The 23808-nt window shown below is 47.2% G+C and overlaps 1 protein-coding gene across 2 annotated transcripts in view; it reads right to left on the bottom strand.

Annotated features, from left to right (window-relative positions):
• Nucleotides 1-23808, bottom strand: part of LOXHD1 (lipoxygenase homology PLAT domains 1) — a 137358-nt gene that overhangs the window by 25345 nt on the left and 88205 nt on the right. Inside the window, exons 21-26 of one of the 2 annotated variants that reach the window (XM_086372371.1) lie at nucleotides 16785-16993; nucleotides 15747-15932; nucleotides 12840-12967; nucleotides 6080-6197; nucleotides 4994-5168; nucleotides 3249-3434 (exon numbers count right to left, since the gene is read on the bottom strand). In XM_086372371.1, coding sequence (XP_086228497.1) covers nucleotides 3249-3434; nucleotides 4994-5168; nucleotides 6080-6197; nucleotides 12840-12967; nucleotides 15747-15932; nucleotides 16785-16993 — 1002 coding nt within the window. The remainder of the gene's footprint in view (nucleotides 1-3248; nucleotides 3435-4993; nucleotides 5169-6079; nucleotides 6198-12839; nucleotides 12968-15746; nucleotides 15933-16784; nucleotides 16994-23808) is intronic. The other variant, XM_086372372.1, reaches the window with a different exon arrangement.

The following is a 23808-nucleotide window of genomic DNA, read 5'->3' on the forward strand; positions in this document are numbered from 1 at the left end:
AGGCTCTTCTGTCCATGAAATTTTCCAGGCAAGAATACTGGAACAGGTTGCCATTTCCTACTCCAGGAGATCTTCCCAACCCAGGGATCAAACCCATGTCATCTGTGTTTTATGCATTGGCAGGTGGATTCTTTACCACTGAGCCACTTGGGAAGCCCCAAAGGAGGGATACATAGCCATCACTAAAGACAAACATTATCCCTGACTCCTGAAATGTTACTGCTTGACTTTCTGGAACGCTTTTCTCAAATATGTCAGTCTTTGCTTTCCTAGATACTTTGGAAGGAGGAATACAACACAGAACACAAGTGCCCAAGAGAACTCTGGAAAGTCTGTGATGAGAAACAGATTGAGAAGGAATAAGGCAGATTTTGAGGTGTGGGCAGCAACAGGAACAGTCATCCAAGCGACAAAGAACCAGTAGGCTTTCAGGTGTTTAGTCAGGTGGAGTTAGATAATATGGAGTTGGAGATAGCAGCTTTTGAAGGCAGGAGACAGAGATGAACTCTTATCTTGGATCAACAATTATCTGCCTTTTATTGCTGTGACTTGAGGATGAAATGTATGGAAGTTTGAACCATTTTGCCAAGCTTGAGAGAAATCTATAACAGTCTAGGTTGAAAATAGTCAACCTCCAAGGTGGAGACCCTAGAAACAAGTGATAAAGTCCAGAGTTGAGAGAAGCTGGAGTGAAGTCAGCACCCTGGACAGACACATGACTCCAAAGACTGTAGAGTGTGCAGCTAGAACTGTGATCTTTAATAAGGGCATCCTCAGTCTTTCTGGTCATCCCTTCACCCTCACTTTAATATGAAGAGTGAAATCTTCATATTAAAAGTGGCCTTAAACAAAAAATGGCCCTAACATTGCCTTCCCGTCTTAGAAAAGTGAGGGAGGTCATCATGGTCTACATGGAATTCTCCCCTACCCAGTTCTCTGACCTGACCAGGAGGTGATCAGGGAGCTGCTCGACCTCTGATCCCATCTTGTGGTTGAACCTTCAGGGGATTGTTCAGACCCATTGGGAATAATATTTCCTCCTTCTCAAGATTCTAGTCTCTTTGCTTCTCTGTTGCTCCTGAGTTAGGGGCTATGGTCTTGGTATTTCACAGCTCTCTCCTGGGGGTGGGAGGGCATGGAGTCTCAACTAAGTTAAGATTTAAAGAGTTTCCACTCTGCCATAGGCACCTTTATGAAGATGAATATGGATGAGGCAAGGCCCCTGCCCTCAAGAGTAATGCCTTGCCAGTGTGTGTATCAGTGCAGAAGTAAAATGTACTTCTTTCTGATTAGGGAAGGGGCACACTTCCTGGGAATATACTTCCTGAACAGTGGTTTGCCTCTGGTGTGGACACTGCGACAGGAAACTACGCCTGGAAGCTAGGGTAGACAGACCTCATCTCCACCCACCCTCATCAATCTGCTCTGTCAAATCACTCTAATTAGACACACAATGGGGCTCAGTGCTTTTACTGAGCCAATGGCAGCCTGATCAAACACTGAAGCGATTGTCCTGACACTCATTTGTTGAGTGGCATGGGCAGCGGCTTATCCGGATCTTTTGAATTCTCTGGGGCAAAAGATGATCTTAATAAATCTGACTCATAACTGTCAGACTTTCAGCTACCAGCCAACCTCCTACTAAGTCTAAGACAATCATAACGGATAATGAGAGGGTGAGAAAGAATTCACGGATTTTGTTTTGTCTCTTTGTTAGGAAAGAATAAAGATTCATTAGCGATATTCTGAGAATACTTTGCAAATATGTTTCTTTACATAGACTTATAAGGACAATGAATGGACAGGTGAGGAATAAGCATCTCCTCTCACTTTTCTGGAGAAGACATCCTCCCCCAATGCCCTGACAATATGTATGGAGGACATAGTGAACAGAGGTAGAAGAAGCTGCCCTCATCTCCTCATCTTTTCTTCTCTGACCTATTGGCCCATTGGCTGGGCAGAATGGAACTGGCAGGATGGGCTGGCCCCCAGCAGAGTTTACTAGAAAAAGCATCAGAAGACTTGGATTTGAGTTTCGGTTATGTTTATTTCTTGCTGTGTGTTTCTGAGTAAGTTGTTCAAACCTCACAGGGCCTCAATATTCCTTGGTTGTAGAAAAGAGAGATGATAAAGTTCTTCTGCGGCAAGCATTCACAAGACTGTCACAAAGGTCAAGTGCTTGTATCTTTTGTACTTAACAGAGCACTAGGCACATAGTGAACGCTGTAAATGTTCCCTCAGTGAATGACTGAGTGGGTACACTGAGATTTGAAAGTTGAGGGCTGTGCAAATCTTCATTATTTTATTGCTCTGAAGACTGAGAGCTTTCTCTGTGTTTAATCAGAGCTTATCCCATGTTATGGAAAACATGTTTAATTGTTTAATGCATGTTAAAGCTGCCAAATTAGGCTTCATCAGTCACCATGACAGATACATTGGTTCTCTGCCAGGATCTAAAGAAGTAAGGACAACACAAAAGTCAGGACACCTCTGGGCCACTCGTGGGGGAGACTCAGAGAAGACTGGAAAAGGATTTGAGTGAATTGCCTTGTCAAAGACAGTTTCAATGGAAGACAAGAGGGTGAGTTAGAATGGCATAAATCAAGAAAATAATGTGTCTTAAGGAGGTAACATTTAGTATTTAACAACTGTGTTCCAATTGTATAATGTATAACACAATGGCCCAAAGCCAGAAATAAAATGTTCATAGCAGCCTGACGACAACAAAGCAGTAATGAAAGAAATATTGAACATGAGCTTCATCACAATTACAGATGCAAACAAAGTGTTCCTTTGGCATTTTGAAGATAAATTTCTTGTTTGGCTTATATCCTATCCCATCATTCATATTTATAACTGAGTTTGACTAATTTTAGATTTGCTATTATAACTAAACAAGCATAATCCTTTATGGAAAATTCATCCGAAGGGAATTTGGTGATATAGCCCTTTCCTCCCCACACCCCTCTTAATTTTAATGTCTGAACTGAGTAGAATTAATGCCCTGATATCTCAGAAAAAGTAAGAGCTACTCATTACCCTGGGATGGGGGGTGTGAGAAGGAGGGACTGATATTTGTCGTGAAACACCGGCTCTTCTAACTGATGGAAACATCGAAATGGTAGCAATCTACTGTTTCCGGTTTCCTGCCACCCCAGGGTGGAAGGATCCACACGCTGCCAGAGAGATGGGCAGGGGCTTAGGTGAAGAGCTGCGGCCTGCCCTCCCCCACCCTGACCTTGAGCTACCTTTGTTGTCGTGCCAAACTCTCAGCTTGCAGAGGTGGCCCAGGCTCAGCATGTCGGAGAAGTTGAACGTGTCGGTGCTGTTCCGCTCAAACTTGTTCCAGTTGGCCGACTGCTTCAGGGCCAGGGTCCCGCTGTCTCCATTCTCCCCGAAGATAATGATGAACACGTTGGCATCGGTGCCCGCTCCTGGGGTGCACAAGACAAGGGCTCTGGCCTCTCTGAATCACAGCCCTCTTGCTCTGGCCTCACTCTTGGGATCCAGGGAGAAGCCAGGGGTGCACGTGGGCCAGTTCAGAGTTGTCAAAGTCAGGGATGAGGTCAGAAACGGCTGGTCAGTGTCCTGGAGCTCCCAGGTCTACATCTCTATCCTTCCTCTTACGTTTGAGCCTTGTAAATGCTGTTGGGCTAACTGGGGTCCTGGTTAGCAGGCGTGGATGGTTTGGTACAAGAACTCATGTATTCTGCGGAAATATACCCATCCTTAAAGGCACGCCATGTAAACTAGCTTTACAGTTTAGAAATAAACACCTTCCTATACAATGTGAAAGTTCTTTGTCCCCACATCTGCCTCTGGTTGACATTCTACACTAGAGCTGCTCATTGTCTGCTTAAGCCAAATAGAAGCAGTGACCCAGTTGGAAAGAAAAGGCTTCTGGGAGAGATGACCCCTTGAAACTTTTCTGATACATACCCCGTGATTATCAATGAACTTATTACTTTCTGAGAGCGCATCATGAAGGGATGAGGGACTTGAAAATGAGTGAACACTTGGAACTTTGAGCAAAGAGAGTGAAATCTTCTTTCTTAGGAAGAAAGGAAGTGCCACAAATCTGGTGCCTTGCCAGCTGTCCTGACCCAGCATGTATGCCTGAGCTGCCAATTTAGGAAAGCTTCATTTCTTTGGCTTCATTTGCAAGAGGTGCCTATCACTGTGCCCGGAGAGCTTCCCTGTTGAAAGTGTGAACTAGCAGGGCCAAGTGGGGATCCCTCACTGCCATTTATAGGTACTGTGAGTCAGTTTGCTGGGTCCTTGCACCAGCTCCCAGGGGACAGAACTGGTTGAGGGGATGGAGGCAGCACACACTGCTTCCCTTTCAGTTGCAGGCCTCTGCATGCATTGGTGCTTTTGCTTGAAAGGCCCTTCCTCTGGCATCCCATCTGCCTCACCGGCTTCTGTTTGTCTTTCTGGTTGCACTTTGGCACCACCTCTGGGAAGCCCTCCCTGATTTTTGCCCCTGATCTCCAGCTAGGGAAGGTGCCCTCCTGTAGGTTCCCAGCACCTGGTACACCTGTGCCAGCCTCTGTTACAGCCTTGCTGTCACTGCTGCACTCGAATGTCACTCACACGTGGGCTCAGGGACTTACCCTATCCTAAGATCCCAGGCCAAAGCCGGCACAGAAGATGGTGGCCAAGCACAGGGACGTGGGAAGGGGCCCAAGGGCAGCCATGCTGAACAGCACTTGGCTGAGGGGTTTCAGGAGGCAGCAGAGGACTGAGGGTCTCTGAGCCAAACTCCTGCACCATTTTCTCCCATTTTCCTGATGCAGAAAGGACAGAGCCACATCAGTCATGGGGACGAATACTTTGTAGAAGATGACACTCTGTGAAAATGAGTTGGCCTTACTTTTGAAAGGCTAACCAAAGAAAAATGCCTTGACCAGAGCTTGGGACCTGAGCCAGAATTTGAGAAGGGCAGGGTGAGTGGGCAGTGAACACAGAAGGGAGCGCCCCACCCCCGACTCACCCAGGACGTCACTGGTCTTCACTGAGACGGTGTAGGACGTCCACTCCATCATCTCCTCCCCGTCGATGACGGCACACATCTCGCACACCAGCGTCTTCTTGCCCTTCCGCTGGGACAGCCAGTCTCCGTAGTAGAACATGGTCAGGTCTCCCGTGTTCATGTTCTTCAGGAGGATCTGGGCAGGGAGACCGGCCAGTGTGTGAACACCTCCCTTACCCCCACCAACTGCCCAGCCACTAATGCGGCCCCTTGTCTGGACCCTGGAACCCACTATGCCAGGCCTGAGACAACTTCTTCTTAGACTTGAGGCATGAGGAAAGGGTCCTCTCTAGGACAAGACCCTACCCTGCGGGCCTGGCATGGAGTCTGAAGCCCCTGCTGTGACTAACTTTACTTGGTGAGCTGGAAGTGGGCAATTCATGTAAATACGTTTCCAAGGAGGGCCTATAACTGTGCACCAGGAATCTCTGCTGGATTAATGACATAAAAATAGACCAACCAAACCACTTTCAGCCACAGCCTCCCCAGGACTGTGGACCCACGTTCGCCAGATTGTCCTTGGAGGGAACACTGTATTATTGGCTCAAGAAAAGCCTGCTAAAGACTGGACAAGGGGAGCAGAGCCTCAAGGGACTCGGGACAGATGGCCTTTGATGGATAAGGGATGAGAGGATGGCTCAGAGAAGAAGAGGCAGCCCGCTCACTGAGACCGTGGGGGAACTGGGAGCCTCCCTACCATCTGCCTTGTGTTCCCACCATGGGAACCTCACCACCCAGTTCCTGCTGCTCCCCTCTCACTCCTCCCAACTTGCTCCCTCCAGGAAGCTCCCACTGGTCTCTGTCCACATTACACTGACCAGGCATGCTGTATTCCCTGGCAGCTCATTCAGTTTTGACTGGGTACAAATAAATAAAACTATGTTCCCTGATTAATTCACATCCAGGGGCATATTATCTGGGGCAGACTCAGGTAACAACCTTCTAAGGTGACATTTGCATGTTAACAAACTCCGCTGACAACCCAAAGGAGCAGGAAGTAGGGGTGGGCAGTGGGAGGAAGGGAAGGTGAAGGTCCCGCCATGTTACCCTCTCCAGGAACCACTCAGGCCGGCTGCCCAGGCCGTCAATTCGGATCCTCATCTTGGTGAATGGGGCAATGTCCAGGATCTCCATGATGAAGGTGTCGTTCTGCTCCCGCTCAAATCTGGGGATGGAAGAGGAGGGACACGAAGGAGGCAGGCTGGCCAAGGTGAAGGGGTAGGCCATGGTAAAGACATATTCGGGGTAGGGAGAGAAGAGGCCTCTCAGCTCCCAGTGACTCCCCAGTAGCCTGTCTCTTGCACCAAGAGGTGTTCTCGAAAGGCTGGGTTAAGTGAATTGCTGGTAGAAATGGCCCTGAATCAATAGCTACCAGTTCTGGGTCCTAATCTCATCGTGTTAACCACGTAGAACAGTCCCAGTTCCTCTCTGGGACTAGGTTTCCTCGTTTGTAGTCTGAGGAGAATGACACTGTCCCTGCAATCTCATAAAACTGTTATGAGGACCAAATGCATATGAAATCAATTTAAAATGTGAAAAGAATTCCATATCTGCAAAGCTTGCAATGAGACTTCATGAGTGACATGGCTGCTGTGAATGGTGGGGCAGGTTGTGCACTGTGCAACTCTAGACAGTACCACTCACCTTTTTCTTTTTGTACATAATATGCACAATGCTGGATGAAGCACAAGCTGGAATCAAGATTGCTGGGAGGAATATCAATAACCTCAGATACACAGATGACACCACCCTTCAGAAAGTGAAGAAGAACTAGAGCCTCTTGATGAAAGTGAAAGAGGAGAGTGAAAAAGTTGGCTTAAAACTCAACATTCAAAAAATGAAGATCATGGCATCCGGTCCCATTACTTCATGGCAAATAGATGGGGAAACAATGGAAAGAATAAGAGACTTTTTGGACTCCAGAATCACCGCAGATGGTGACTGCAGCCATGAACTTATAAGATGCTTGCTCTTTAGAAGAAAAGCTATGACCAACCTAGACAGCATACTAAAAAGCAGAGACATTATTTTGCCAACAAACATCTGTCTGGTCAAAGCTATGGTTTTTTCCAGTGGTCATGTATGGATGTGAGAGTTGGACTGTGAAGAAAGCTGAGCACCAAAGAATTGATGCTTTTGAACTGTGGTGTTGAAGAAGACTCTTGAGAGTCCCTTGGACTGCAAGGAGATCCAACCAGTCCATCCTCAAGGAAATCAGTCCTGTATATTCATTGGAAGGACTGATGCTGAGGCCAAAACTCCAATACTTTGGCCACCTGAAGTGAAGAACAGACTCATTAGAAAAGACCCTGATGCTGGGAAAGATTGAGGGCAGGAAGAGAAGGGGACAATAGAGGATGAGATGGTTGGATGGCCTCACCGACTCGATGGACATGAGTTTGAGCATGCTCCGGGAGTTGGTGATGGACAGGGAAGCCTGGCATGCTGCAGTCCATGGGGTTGCAAAGAGTTGGACGTGACTGAGCAACTGAACTGAACTGAAGTGATATGCACAACTGAATGCAGCCGCCCTTGGTTGGATAACACTACTAATAACTGTAAAGCAGCAGGTGGCATTGCTTTTGCTGCTATTACTGCTTTTCTCCCGAAATGACCGCATCATCTTAGCGATGCTCTATCTTTATTTCTACTGCTCTTCTCACAGTGCTGCATGCATAATGCGATCTTCAGTGCTGACATTGCTTGACTGCTCACTGATTCCAGCTGCTGATGCTGATAAGCCCCTGGGGGTAACACAGGTATCACTGAAGATATGACACTGCATGGCAATTTTATGCTTCCTTGAGCAAACATTTTTTAAAACAGAGGCCATAGCCAGTGGGAGCTAGAACTACAAATGCTACAAACCAAAAACTAACTACTCCTTGTCTTCAAAGCAGTGGAACAGAGGCTTAATCCCTTCTGATGACTTGCTTCATGCACTTTGCGATCATTAGAAGTAAAAACACTCTCCCAGAAGTCTGCCCTAAATTCCTCCTGCTCTAGTTTAAATTGTCTGTCTTCTGGTCATGTGGAAACTGGAAGGCAGTTCTCAGAAACTCCCCTCAAGCTCATCTCACAAAGTGGAGATTCTCTCAAATGTCAGGAAGCATTTAACAGGAGGCTTCCTGTGTGCTGTTCTGGATCTGTCAGGAATCCTCCATTCCTTATTAATTCCTGAATATTCAGGAATTAAGAGGAGAGGCAAGCCTCTCCCGGGGCTGAGGGATCCAGCTAGTTTTTCAATAGGGTGATAAGTACCCTCTTCCTTCTTATGAACCATACGATAAAAGTGATTGTTTACAACTCTCTCTTTAATATGGATCACCTATGTTTTGTAAGTCTGGAATTTTAATCTTTATCTGAGAATAACTACCTTGTAAGACAGTATATATGCCCACACCATGTTGATTAAAACACCTTTGCTCCATCAGCACTTTGGTCCCTGTGTCTTTCTTTCTTTCTCTCTCTCTCTGTTTCTGGCTGATTTCCTGGAACGTGAAAGCCGGCTGTGTAACCCAGGAAATATTAGCCTCTCTCCTTCTTTCACTTTCTCATTGTCGACTCTGGACCACCAGGTTCCGGTCCATTAAAGGACCTCAACAATTTTTTAATTCATTCATTCCTTACTCTTGCTGGGTGTATAATGTTGCAGATCAAAGGGACATTAGAATTCTTCACTTTATCTTTTTCTTTAATTGTCACTATCTGAATTTAACCAACAATCTCCCCTTTATGGAGATTTTATGGTCAGGCAGGTGTAAGGAAAAGGGGGAGAGAAATAAGCTTTTTCTTTTAGAAAACTGAAGCCTGGATTATACTTCCCCCCTAGTCCTTCAGTGCAGGCTAAATCCCGATTACACCTGTCTCCTCAGAGTAAAAGGCCCACATTCTAAAGGGAACTTCATCCTTCTACGACTCACCAGCCACCTCTTTCCTGCTTCCCCACACCCTCGCAAGACAACGCCATTGACACGTGGGAGGGCTCCCACATTGAGGGGCCACTGCTGGAGAAGCGGTCCACCCCTGAGCCATGTGCCCTTGCCTCTGGCTCAGAAGGACGGGCTGCTGAAGGCCCAGGCTGTGCCCTGCTTATCCACCCCAAGGAGCTCAGCAGCTCTCGCTGCCTCTCTCTCCCTTCCTGTTCTGCTTTCCTTCTGTTCTCCACCCATCAAAGAATGTCCTTGGAAAAGGGCCCAGCAGCCACTCACTCAGTGGTCTCCGTGATGGAGGATAGCCTGAGGCTAACCAGGCCCAAAGCCTTAGGCTGCAAGGGCAAGTTTTTAATGGAAGAGTTTTAGACATTGCCAAGAAGCTGGGAAGATCTGTACGTAGTGGAAGCCAGGGGCCATTCTGAAGGGCAAACCCAACAGAGCTCTGAGAATCTGGTTTGCTTCCAGACCAAAAAATTTCCTAGTTCATGGGGTTTCCACTGGGCCTCAGGATGATTTCTTACAGGCACTTAATTTCCTCTACAGAAAAACATCTCTTTGCCTTAAAGGAATCCCTATCTCCATTAGAAACACTAATTGCCTCAAATTCCACTGTTAGAGACATATTCCTTAGGTTTAAGCATTTCCTTTTGAGGGTATCTTTTTTTCTCTTTGAATACCACGTCAATTCACCACCATCTCAAAGTGAATTAGAAGAAACCTGAGCTTGCAAACCAGTGTATTTAAGCAATGATGGCTCTTCTCACAGCATAAATCTTAATGCAGAAAAACAAAATTCTTTAACAAGGTGCCTCAAAGCATTTATAGAATGGTGTGACTTTCAGAAGCATTTTTGGAGTTTAGATACTACCAGAAAAGAAGTGTCTATCTCTCTCACCAGCAATTATGCACATCTCTAAAATAAGGTGGAATGTCGGCGTGGGATAATTAATCCGAGAAATTCCAAGGATTTGGGGCTGGATTGGAGATTAAGGTCAAATCATGGAGGGGAAGACTGTGAGAGAGTGAGGAGGCCAACCACAGACTGCAGAGGATAACAGAGCTCTGCCCGTTGGCTCTGCCGCAGCAACCCCAGGCTGCCAGACTGAAGCCTTGCCAGCAGCAGGCCCACGACGCTCAGGACTCAGTCAAATCTGCCTTCCTGATTTTCCCCCACTCCCAATTCAAGACCAACTAGATAAATCCAAAGATACTCCCCTATCCAATCACTCAACATTCAGAAAACTAAGAGTATGGCATCCTGTCCCATCACTTCATGGCAAATAGATGGGAAAACAATGGAAACAGTAATAGACTATCTTTTTGGGCTCCAAAATCACTGCAGCCATGAAATTAAAAGACATTTGCTCCTTGGAAGAAAAGCTATGACCAACCTAGACAGCATACTAAAATGCAGAGACATCACTTTGCTGACAAAGGTCCATCTGGTCAAAGCTACGGTTTGTCCAGTAGTCATGTATGGATGTGAGAGTTGGACTATAAAGAAAGCTGAGCACCAAAGAACTGATGCTTTTGAACTGTGGTTTTGGAGAAGACTCCTGAGAGTTCCTTGGACAGGAAGGAGATCCAACCAGTCAATCCTCAAGGAAATCAGTCCTGAATATTCATTGAAAGGACTGATGCTGAAGCTGAAACTCCAATACTTTGGCTACCTGATGCGAAGAGCTGACTCATTGGAAAAGATCCTGATGCTGGGAAAGACTGGGGGCAGGAGGAGAAGGGGACGACAGAGGGTGAGATGGTTGGATTGCATCACTGACTCGATGCACATGAGTTTGAGTAAACTCTGGGAGTTGGTGATGGATAGGGAAGCCTGGAGTGCTGCAGTCCATGGGGTTGCAAAGAATTGGACACAACTGAGTGACTGAACTGAATCCGATCACATAAGCTGCCTTGATTCTAGTTAGCTCTCCTCCAGTTCTCCCATGCTTCAAATAATGCTGCACTCTGAAGCTTTTCCAGGATCCTGAGAGCCTTCGGCCTCAGGATCACTGCCAAAACCGAGTGGTGGTGCTCACACTCTTGCTGTAGCAAGCTGGAAAGATACAGCCTCTGTTCTCATTTGACCTCTATTTTATTTCCACAATTACATGAGTTCAAATCCCAGCTCCTCTGCTGATTACCTGAGTGACCTTGGGGCGTTAGTTACTTCACTTTTCTGTGCCTCAGGCACTTTATTTGTTGTGAGTTAATATATATAATTGTATTATTATTATAGTTAATATAAATATTATTATATGTATATATTAACTCTCTGTCTATATATATATAGAGAGAGAGAGCACTTACAATGGTGCCTGGCAGGGAGTAGGCGCTCATTGAACGTTAACCATTATTACAATCACTATCAGGGGAGAACAGCTCAGGAGAGAATTCCAGGAGGAAACAGGAGTTGCATAATGAGAGCATAGGAGTGCTAAGAGAAGAGAGGCCAAAACTCTTCTCATCGGATCGCCCCAGACACAAGCTGCGTAAGATGAGCAGAGTTCCCACTCTCATGGACTGCTCTGTCCATGAGAAGAAGCCTCTACCTGGCCGCCAAGAGCATCAGCAACTTCATCCCCCGCAAGCACCATCCCTCCCATCCTTACCTCTGCCACCTTCCAGACGTACTTATTGAGTGCCCGACACATGCAAGGCAAGAGGCAGGAGCTGTGAGAGCTCAGAAAGGATTCTGCCCGCCAGCTTTCATGGAAGGGTTTTACACATTGCTAAGAAGCTGGGCAAGATCTGTGGGAGGCGGCAGTGTGGGTTCAGAGGCGAGTGGCTGTGCGTGGGTTGCACAAGCCTTAGGCTTGGGTTCTGGGTCTCTGCCCTCTGATGCTTAAGATATCAGGGGTCAGGGATTGTTTGGGGGACAATGGCCGAACACAGAAAACCAAACAAAACCTAGGACTAAGTTGGGGATTTAATGAAAGACGCAGACAAGTCCTTTCTAGAAGGACTAAAGAGGCCCACCAGTACTGTCATTACTGATAACTATCTTAAGAGGAAGTAGAACCTAAGGCTTAAGACTGGGGCCACCTGGGTGTGCTGTCCAGGGCCGAAGCTTACTGGCTATGGGACCTTTAACAGCATGACTGGACTCTGCTGTGTCTCAGTTTTCTCATCTGTAAAATGGGGATGATAATAACAATCCTCACAGAGTTGTAGGTAGAAGTAAGTGTCAATACATTCAAAGGGCTTAGAGAAACGTCCAACACCAGATAAGCCCACGTCAGTGTCCGTGTTGTTGTTGTGGTCCCCTCAGGTGCTAAACTTCATGAGTTTGAGCATCTTTTCTTCCCAGTTGGACTGTCTCTCCAGTGTCTGAGACAGTGCCTGGTATGGGTGTTCAATTGTTTTTTAATATTTCAATGTTTTTTTTTTCACTTTTATGCAATCATTTTGAACTTGTAGGAAAGTTCCAAAAATAGAGTAGGTTTCTGTGTTCCCTTCAGCCACCTCCCCCTAATATGAACAGGTTACATTACTACAGTAAAAAGAATGAAAGCAGGAGATTCACAATGACACAATGCTACCCACTAACCTCCAGCCCTTACAATAAACATTTCACAGTGACAGAAGGAAGGAAGGAAAGAGGGCTGTGGGCTGAAGTGATTGATCAAGGAGGGCTTCCTAGAGAAGGTAGATTTGTGCTAGGCTTTGCAACAGAAAGATCTTGCAACAGAGAGCGTGGATGAAAGGCATTCTAGGAGGGAGGAATCACACACAGAAGCGTGGAGGCTGGAAGGCCCCAGGGGATGAGGGGAGAGTCAGAGGGTAGTCTGGCTGGAGGCAGGATGGGGCTGGAGGGTGGAGGATTGGGTGTGTGGAGGGGCAAAGGGGCAAGGGGCACGGCCACGCCCAGATACCTGGCCTTCTTCTTGTCCAGCTGCACTTCCTCTGTGCTGCCGTTGATGCCATAGAGGGTCATAAAGATGCTGGAGTCGGTGCCACCGCCCACCACGTCCCCTGTCCACACCGTCATTTCGTAGAGCACCTGTCCCGAGAGGGATGCGAGTCCTGGGCTTTGGCCTCAACCACCACCCCCGGCGATTTATTATACTTCACTCTCACTGGGGCAAAAGAACACGTCCTCCAAGCTCCACAGCTCTAAAAAAGCCCTCCCACTAAGCAACTGTGAGTGTCTGCAGAGCAAGAGCCAGGCCGTGTCACTGTCCCTGTCCCCCACTGTGCCCGGCTCAGGGCTGGAGAGGAGTTCAGTTTCTGAGAGAGAACACATGTGGAGTGGGAACATGACCGATCGCCCTAGCATTAACCAATCTCCTTGTTTGTAGAAACCCGACCTAAGTCCGTTCATCCCAGCTGCATGTGTTGGCCACACAGAGGCTTTTGGAGCCATGCAGGGTGCCACTGGAACCCCAGGGCCATCCCCGCTGCTAGCTGTGGAACAGCAGATGTCCCACCCTCTCCAGCCTCTGCCTCCTCTCCGTAAATAGCGATGTGCACCATGCAGAGCTGTGAGAGCCACAGACACCTTGCCTTGGTGCCCATTCTGGGCCTGGCATCAAGGGGCCGCAGCAGTTCTAGGGGACCGTCCCTCCTACGTGTCACGGCCAGCTCACACCCTGCGCATCAGTGATTGGAGTGTGTCGGGGCTGCTGGTTGAGGGACCTCTGCATCCTTTCGCTTGTGGGGTGGGCCACCCACCTATCATAGATGCTTTTCACTTTAGACTGGAGTTTTGCCCTTTGGCCTGAGGTTTGTGCCAAAGAGGGTGTGTTCTCTTTGTCTCTGCCAGAGGAGGCGAGAACAGCCCGCTCCCTGCAGCATGGTGCTTTCCTTGAGGCCCCTGCCTTGGTTCTTCCTTTAAGGGGCGGCCTTGGGGCAAGCGGGGCCATCTTCACACCTGATCTGGAGTGTCCTCTGGCCCCTGGCCTCTCATGCCACAGCCTCTTGCTAGGTGCCCAGTTAGGTCTCAAAGGTTCAGGAGAGGCCTGCACACACGGCCAAGGACATGCCATGCTGACCATTTCCTTGCATGTACCCATAGCCTGCCCCTCCTTTCCCCAGGGGCTCCCACACTGCAATATCACTGTCGCAGACGCCGAATTTCCACCACCAGTTGCCTTCGGATTCAGAACCTGTGTTATTCATGTCAGTGATCACACCCCTGGTGTTGTCCTTTTCAGGCAGCACGGAGAACCTTCACCACCACATTGCAAGGTCAGAAGTAGTATTTCAGGCCTGGCCAGGAGGACACGTTTGCCAGGGAAATAACTGAACTACACTTTGCTTTCCCAGGAAAATCCTCTTAGACCACCTAACAAGGGTGTGTGTGGTGGGCACGGAGTTACGGGAACAAAAGCAGAAGCCTGACCGCTCGGCTCTTACCCAGCAAACTTAGAACAATCAAAGCAAGCACTCGAGGCCCCGTGGAGACTGGCCCCTTAAGACTGGGCTCGTAGACTCCTGTCTTCTCTGGGTCCATCTTTTTTCTCATCTTTACACAGACCCATCTCTTTTTATGCCATAGATGTGTTTCCAGAAAGAGAAACAGAAACAGGCTTTTGCAATTCCAGTCTGATATCAGATGTCCTGGGGAGGTGGCCAGTCCAAAGAGCCCTCGGGATCTTTGTGAAGTGACAAACCTGTGTTCTTTTGTAATATGAATAACTGCGGTGGGAGGGTTTGGATTTCCACAGATTAAAGACCCCAGAGGGAGGTGAGCTGCACCGAGAGGGGGTGTGCATGTATACTGGGGGTGGTGCACACACACACACACACGCCCACATGCATGCCGGGAACGGGGTCAGGACAGAGGTCCCCGGAAGAACTGTGTGCTCTTCCCCACTGACCATCTGGCCACAGACGCAAAGGCTGAGCAAGGGAGGGGGTGTCTGTGCTGTAGGAAGTTCGGCACTCCAGCAGGAAGGAGGTGGGCAGGCATCCATACTCCTGCCCGCATAGAGTTCAGAGCCCATAACTCAGCCCTTCCTTGTTTCCACATACAATACAGGCAAGGCATGCTCAGGTCCAGGGCGATGTCTTCCTACCTTTGTGGGACAGCTTCCAACCTAAATCTAGTAGATTTGGATTCAGGAACAGAGATGAGGGCTGGGACCTTCTGTTGACCCCACAGCTTTTCAGAGAAAGAGAAGTCTGCAGGGTCACGTGACACAGAAGCCTCTGGGCCATCAGCTGACCACGTGTCCTTGGGTCCAGCACCCAGCAACTCTGCTTCCTGCCTGGCACCGACCTGTGACTTCATACAACTCAGCCCAGGTGGGGCTGGGACAGGCACTCAGAGCACCCGCCTTCCAGCCTTTTCCACTTAAGGGGGACCTTGGGCAGATAGCACTCACTGCACTGAGACTCAGGGGCTCACAGCATCCCAAAGGCCATCTGTCCCCATCACCAGCCTACTGGTGTCAATGGAACATCCTCTGGAGAACAATGACTCTGGACATCTATGTAGAGCATGCTTTTCATGGACTATTCATGGTCTCATTCGTTCTCATCAATACCTTACATGGGAGAGGATAGGAAGCATTATTTCCATGTGCTATGTGAGAAGACCAAGGCCCAGAGAGGCCAGATGACCTGCCCAAGGTCACACAGCTGCAGACAAGAAGACACTCGAGCCTCATGGCTCCTAGCAACATGGGTCTGGCTGGTCCAAAGGGCTGCAGCCCTGGCCAGTGCCCCAGGGATGAGTCTGCTCCTGCTCTCACTTCCATTTCCCCTGTGCTCACCCCCTTCACCTGGCACTCCCTTGGCCACGCCATGCCATCCACACAAACAGGTACCCCCTATACCTTCACCCCAATGTTCACCACCATGGCATCCAGGAGGTCGAAGACACGGGAGGTGACGCCATCTCCTCGGTCCTTGGCAAGCCAGCAATTGCAGCGCAGTATGTATTTGGTCCCCTGGGTGGGCACGGCCAAGCACAGCTCCTCCACCAGCCAGCAGCTCTCGGGGGAGGCCCCGTCATGGCCCAGCTAGGCAGGGACACACCAGGGCTGTGAGGATGGGGCACAACTGGGCAAGAAGCCCTCCCTGCTCAGCATCCCCTCCCCCATTTGTTAGCCCACCCCCACCCCCATCTTCAGTGCTGCCTTCCAGCGTGCTCTGCACTCACTGATCCAAGTCCCTCCTGTGAAGGTGGAGAGATTTTGCAGATGCAATGAAGGACTCTAATCAGATGACCCTGAGTTCATCAAAAGATTATTCTAGGTGGGCCTGACCTAATTAGGCGAGCCCTTCAAAAGTGGGTGTAGACATCAGAGAGGGAAGACAGAGATTTGAAACAGAGGAGATCCTCTCTGAATGGCTTTGAGGAAACACGTTGCCTGGCTTTGGAGAGGGCCACATGGCAGAGAATTCAGGCAGCCCCTGGCCTCGGTCCTACGACCACGAGGGAACTGATTTCCTCCCACAACCACTGAGCTTAGGACAGGACCCCAAGTCTCAGATGAGACCAGAGCCCTGGCAGCAACTTTGACCTCAGCCCAGTGAGACCTTAAGAAGAAGACACAGCTAACCCAGGCCTGGACTCCTGGCCATACATTTGTGTAGCCTTAGGTTACTAAGTTTGTAGTGACTTGTTACAGAGCAATTAAGAAAAAAAACTAATACACAGACGTCCCCTCTGGGTGGGTGGAGAATGGACCTGGAAGGGCAGGTGAGGCATCCAAGGTCACCCAGCCAGCTGAAGACAGAGGCCAGGAGCTTTTCCTGTGCTGCCTGTTCTGAGCCGGGCTCAGGTCAGGCCCACTCAGCCTCCCACCCATGTATAGGTCAGCTCCTTCCTTCCCTGGGGGTCACCACCCCAAGGCCCTAGAGACCAGCACCTCTATTTTCTTGATGATGCCCACATCCAAGCCGGCAACATAGAACTCCTCCACGGAGCCGCAGCTGAAGCCCTTCTTCCCCCGGGGATAGTCCAGCCAGATGCGGTTACTGCGCTCGTCCTCCTGCCCGATGAGGATGACGTAGGCCCGACTGTCGGTGGCTGCGTCCCTGTGCTTCCCCGTGGTGACTGACACGTAGTAGGGAATAACTGCAAGAGATCGTGGGAGCCCAGCCTCATCACGGGCCAGGGGGGCTTGGAGACTTGGAAATGACCTCTGGAGGCACTGATCTCAGCTCCCTGTCTCTGACACAAAGTGTAACAGAGCTTTTCAGACTGGTGAGCCATCTATGGGGAGTGTCTACCTTCCAAGTGGGCTTCCCATGTGGCGTGAATGGTAAAGAACGCACCTGTCAATGCAGGAGACATAAGAGATGTGGGTTTGATCCCTGGGTCAGGAAGATCCCCAAGAGGAGGGCATGGCAGTCCACTCCAGTATTGTTGCCTGCAGAATTCCATGGACAGAGGAGCCTGGCGGGCTGTAGCCCACAGCGTCGCAAGGAGTCAGACATGGCTAAAACAATTTAGCATGCACTCTCCAAGAGTGAGGGAGTTGGTAACTCCCAAATGAAGATCAAAGAGAGATCACTGCAACATCTAAAAGCCCCGCTGACCAATTAGCTGCACCCAGCACTCCATGCAAAGTGGGGTAAGAGCAAGAACTGCTACCCAAGTACAGGGTAGACGCCTGACAAGCACACTATGGATGTACAAGCGAGGTTGGCAAAAGCAAGTTCTCATGAAAAGCAGGAATTTAGAGAAGAAAAATAAAATGATATTTATATGTGTAACATGATAAATGAAAGTTCTAGAAGGCACTCATTTCCAAAGCAGGTTTTAAACAGCATAAAAACCTGCTCAGGAAATATGCTTAGAGTTCTATTTGCCCAGCCAGTGTCCATTCTCCTTACAGCTAGGGGTGGTCATGATATATAAGATGTTGGGAAATTTTCTTTTAAAGGGTCTTACTCAACTGGGAGGAACACCTTTTTGCTCCTTACCCTTCCAATCATTATGCTTGGAATGTGGATGTGATATTTGGAGCTCCAGCTCCAGTTCATCTTGGAACCATGGACACCTTTTACGATGGAAGCCACTTGGAGGACAGTTAGTTTGATCAGGTTGAAAGAGCCTAGGACCCTGAATTCACTGGAGCTGCTGTATCAGTCCTGTGTTTCTCTTTGAACTTTTTTGGGTAAGAAAAGAAACGCTTCATGTTTATTACTTGTAGTTACTAACTGAAACAGGTTGGAAAACTTTTTCCTAATTACCATATGTGAAATAGATGATCAGTACAAGTTCCATGCATGAAGCAGGGCACTCAAAGCTTCATGGGACAATGCCGAGGGATGAGGTGGGGAGAGGATTCAGGATTGGGGGACATCTGTACACCCATGCCTGATTCATGTCGATGTATGGTGAAAACCACCACAGCATTGTGAAGTAATTAGCCTCCAATTAAAATAAGTAAATAAATTAAAAACAAACAAACAAACAAAACCTTCTCCCAGCTAACCTTCCTAAATAGCTTGGGAGACATTGCCCTGATGAAGCGGACATTTGGTTATGCAACCTGTAGCCCTTTGAAAAATTTCCAGACTACACCTTCCTGGCTGGAATTATCCGCATTGTTTTCTGCCCATGGCTGTATTTCATCTTTACAAAAAGAACCCCACTGGCCTGTCCACAGTTGATCATAGTGCTTAATTCAGTTTAGTTTGGTTGCTCAGTTGTGTCCGATGTGCTCTGCATATAAGTTAAATAAGCAGGGTGACAATATACAGCCTTGACGTACTCCTTTCCCAGTTTGGAACCAGTCCATTGTTCCACGTCCGGTTCTAACTCTTGCTTCTTGACCTGGATACAGATTTCTCAGGACGCAGGTAAGGTGGTCTGGTATTCCCATCTCTTGAAGAATTTTCCACAATTTGTTGTGATCCACAGTCAAAGGCTTTGGCATATTTAATAAAGCAGAAGTAGATGTTTTTTCTGGAACTCTCTTGCTTTTTCAATGATCCAGCGGATTTTGGTAATTTGATCTCTGGTTCCTCAGCCTTTTCTAAATCCAATTTGAACATCTGGAAGTTCTCGGTTCACTTACTATTGAAGCCTTGCTTGGGGAATTTTGAGCATTACTTTGCTAGCGTGTGAGATTAATGCAATTGTGCAGTAGCTTGAACATTCTTTGGCATTGCCTTTCTTTGAGATTGGAATGAAAACTGACCTTTTCCAGTCCTGTGGCCACTGCTGAGTTTTCCAAATTTGCTGGCATATGGAGTGCAGCACTTTCACAGCATCATCTTTTAGGACTTGAAATAGCTCATCAGGAATTCCATCACCTCCACGAGCTTTGTCTGTAGTGATGCTTCCTAAGGCCCAGTTGACTTTGCATTCCAGGATGTCTGACTCTAGGTGAGTGATCACACCATCATGGTTACCTGGGTCTTTAAGATCTTTTTTGTATAGCTCTTCTCTGTATTCTTGCCACCTTTTCTTAATATCTTCTGCTTCTGTTAGGTTGATACCATTTCTGTCCTTTATTGTGCCCATCTTTACATGAAATGTTCCCTTGGTATCTCTAATTTTCTTTAAGAAATCTTTAATCTTTCCCATTTTATTATTTGCCTCTATTTCTTTGCACAGATCACTTAGGAAGGTTTTCTTATCTCACCTTGCTATTCTTTGGAATTCTGCATTCAGATGGGTATATCTTTCCTTTCCTCCTTTGCCTTTAGCTTCTCTTCTTTCTCAGCTATTTGTAAGGCTTCTTCAGACAACCATTTTGCCTTTTACATGTCTTTTTCTTGGGGACGGTCTTGATCACTGCCTCCTATACAATGAGATGAACCTCCGTCCATAGTTCTTCAGGCACTCTGTCTATCAGAGCTTATCCCTTAAATCTGTCACTTTCATTGTATAATCGTAAGGGATTTGATTTAGGTCATACCTGAATGGTCTAGTGGTTTTCCCTACTTTCTTCAATTTCAGTCTGGATTTTGCAATAAGGAGTTCATGATCTGAACCACAGTCACCTCCTGGTCTTGTTTCTGCTGACTGTATAGAACTTCTCCATCTTCAGCTGCAAAGAATATCATCAATCTGATTTCAGTACTGACCATCTGGTGATGTCCATGTGTAGAGTCGTCTCTTGTGTTGTTGGAAGAGGAGGTTCTCTTGGCCAAACTCTGTTAGCCTTTGCCCTGCTTCATTTTGTACTTCAAGGCCAAACTTGCCTGTTACTCCAAGTATCTCTTGAATTCCCACTTTTGCACTCCAGTCGCCTATGATGAAAATGACATCTTTTTTGGTACCACTTCACCTGCTGTTATTCCTTCTTGTGTGTTTTTCGTTTCAGTTATTGTTCTTCAGCTCTGACTGGTTCCTTTTTATAGTTTCTAGTTCCTTGTTAAAACTCTCACTGGGTTTGTCTTTGCTCTTCGCTGGTTCAGTTAGCATTTTTATAACTAATGCTTTGAACTCTTCATCTGGTAAATTATTTATCTCTGTTTTGTCATTTTTTCAGACTCTTTTGTCTTGTTCTTTCATTTGAAACAAATTCCTCTGCCTTCTTGTTTTGCTTAACTTCCTCTCTATCAAATTAGGTAAAAAACAGTTTCTTGTCCCAGTCTTGAAGGGGTTTGCTTGTGTGGGAGCAATCCTATCAATCTGTGTGTGCCCAGTGGCTTTGGCAAGACAGCCGGATCTGGAGTCAGCACAGGTCGTGTCTTCCCCTCGGGTGTGCTGGCAACTCTCACCAGGGCGGGAAGTGGGGCTGGAGATGGAGAGGCTGGAGCCAGAGCCAGGTGTGACCCAGGGCTTCTGCTATGCCTAGGGGCCAACACTGCCCTACTAGGGTTGGGGTCAGGTCCAGGGCTGCTGTTGTTCATTGCTCAGTCATCTCCAACTCTTTTCAGCCCCTTGGACTGCAGCACGCTAGGCCTCCCTGTCCTTCACCGTCTCCTGGAGTTTGCTCTCCCAGAGGTCCAGCGTGCTAAGGCAGAAGTCCTGAGGGTCAAGTTCAAATCAGTTCTATTTCCTCTAAGTGTGTGTACTTCCCCATCACTTTCATCCTAGAAGGGAGTAGTGTTGCAGCGAGAGAGGTCAGATTGGGCCCCTGGTGTGGCCAGGGGCATGCACTGAGGCGGTCCTGGTATACCAATTAGAGCTTCAGTGCGCTGTTGATGCATCATCTCTGCAAGTGCCAGAAATGGCCATGCTCACCCCATTCAGATGAATTCCAGGTCCCAGCCATCTCTGTTCCCCACAGTTGCACACTCTCCTTGGCTATGACAGACTTCACCCTAGTGGAGCTGTGCTGGAGCTAGAGTGGTGGGATGTGGGAAGTGGGCCAGGGGTTCTGGGGAGTTTCAGTCTGCTTCTTCCTATTTGATCCCAGGAGTAAGCATGCCTGTGTGTGGAATCTAGGTTTCTTACAGCTCTCCTGCAAGTCCCACAGATTTTCAAATCAGTTATGGGGAGTCATCTCCTCAGTATCAGACCCCAGGGCAGAGGTGCCCAATATGTGGTCCAAACTGCTCACTCCCCAGGGAGGATCTCCTAGCCTGTGTAATCGCTGACTCTTCTACGTTCCTTCCTAGGGGCACTAGTCCCAACCCGATCGCTTCTCTTCCCTTCCTACCTGACTCCACGTGGCTCTTTGTCTCTTCCACTCTCCAGTTTGTTTTCAGTGAGAGCGGTTCCACATGCAGGTGTATTTTAGATATGTTCATAGTGGGAGGTGAGCTTGGTCTCCTACTCTATCATCTTGATCTCCTCCCTCTTAAATCCTTGATTTCTTATATTCCCTGGACTAAAGCTGAACTGTGAGCCAAAGTCAAAGATTTTCCCAAAGCAACCAAAGATCCTTACAGATCTGAGGAGGGATTTAATATAGTCATTCAAACTCACCAACCTAGCTTCTCTAACATGTCAGCTAGTTCATGTGCTTGGTGGTAAAGGCCAGGCCCAGCACTGAATGCAAACTGTTAATTGGGAAAATCCTAAAAGATGTCTAGAATCACAACTGGGAGTCCATCCTGCTATCTCACTATAGAAATACCTTGAAGATATGGCAGGTTCAGTTTTGGACCACGGCAATAAGGTAAATATTGCAATAAAGTGAGTCACGTAAATTTTTTGGCTGCCCAGTGGATACGCCACCTGATGCAAACAGCCGACTCACTGGAAAAGACTCCGATGCCGGTAAAGATTGAAGGCAGAAGGCAAAGAGGGTGATGGAGGATGAGATGGTTGGAAGGCATCACCAATTCAATGGATACAAACTTGGGCAAACTCCAGGAGATGGTGAGGGACAGGGAAGCCTGGTGTGCTGCAGTCCATGGCGTCGCAAAGAGTTGGACACGACTTGGTGATTGAACAATAACAACCACAGACCATAATCTATGAAGTGTGCAACAGCATTATATCTAAAAAATGTGCATGCCTTAATTTAAAAATACTTTATTGCTAAAAAGTGCTAACCACCATCTGAGCCTTCAGTGAGTCATATTTTTTCCCTCAGTGGATGATCTTGCTTCTGTGTTGATGACTGCTGACTGACCAAGGTGGTTGTTGCTCCAGCCTGGGGTGGCTGTGGCAATTTCTTAAAATAAGACAACAATGAAGTTTGCTACATCAACTGACTCTTCCTTTCATGAACAATTTCTCTGTAGTGTACGATGCTTTTTGATAACATTTTACCCACAGTAGAACTTCTTTCAAAATTGGAGTCAATCTTCTCAGACCCTGTCACTGCTTTACACACTAAGTTTAAATAATATTCTAAATCTTTTGTTGTCATTGAAACAATCTTCACAGTATCTTCACCAGGAGAAGATTCTTTTTCAAAAAACCACTTTCTTTACTCATCCATAAAAGCGACTTCTCGTCTGTTAAAGTTTTATAATGAGATGGCAGCAATTCAGTCACGTCTCGGGCTCCACTTCTAAGTCCAGTTCTCTTGCTATTTCCAGCATATCTGCAGTAACTTCCACTACTGAAGTCCTGAACCCCTCAAAGTCATCCATGAGGGCTGGAGTCAACTTCTTTCAGACTCCTCTTAATGCTCATAATTTGAACCTCTTCCCATGAACCACAAACACTTTTAGTGACATCTAGAATGGTGCATTCTAGAGGTTTCCATTTTACATTTCCCAGGTTCATTAGAGGAATCACTGTCTATAGAAGCTATAACTTTATGAACTGTATTTGTTAAAGAATAAGACTTGACAGTCAAAGACAGTTAAAGAATAAGACTTGACTCCCTGATCCATGGGACGCAGAATGAATATTGTGTTAGCAGGTATGAAAACATTAATCTCATTGTACATCTCTCTCAGATCTCTTGGGTGACCAGGTGCCCTGTGAATTAGTAGTAATATTTTGAAAGGACTCTTTCCCAAGGGGGAAAGGGTGGGATGGGATGAATGGGGAGATTGGGACTGACACATATCCACTATTGATACTATGTATAAAGTAGACAACTGGTAGGAACATACTGTGGAGACAGGGAACGCTACCTAAAGCAGTGTGGTGTCCTAAATGGGAGGGCAGTCCAAAAGAGAGGGGATATATGTATACATTTTGCTATGCAGTAGAAGTTAACACAACATTGTAAGGTAACTATACTGCAATAAAATTTTTAGAAAGCCATGATATCAAATCATGTATATGAGTCAAGTTTTATAAGTAAAATATATCATATAGCAAAAAAGGGGAAGCTTGAAATATTGCAATAATTACCAAAATGTGACACAGAGACAGGAACTGAGCAAATACTGTTGGAAAAATGGCACTGATAGACTTGCCCCACTCAGGGTTACCACAAACCTTCAATTTGTTAAAAAAAAAAAATCTGTGAAGCATTATAAGTGTATTAGTCTCTCAGATGTGGCTGACTCTTTGCGATCCCATGGACTGTAGCTCACCAGATTCCTCTGTCCATGGAATTCTCCAGGCAAGAATAC

This window comes from Bos grunniens, chromosome 24 (assembly GCF_055505025.1).
Source record: "Bos grunniens cultivar Pamir isolate PY7600 chromosome 24, Bosgru_T2T1.0, whole genome shotgun sequence".
Lineage (NCBI taxonomy): Eukaryota > Metazoa > Chordata > Mammalia > Artiodactyla > Bovidae > Bos > Bos grunniens.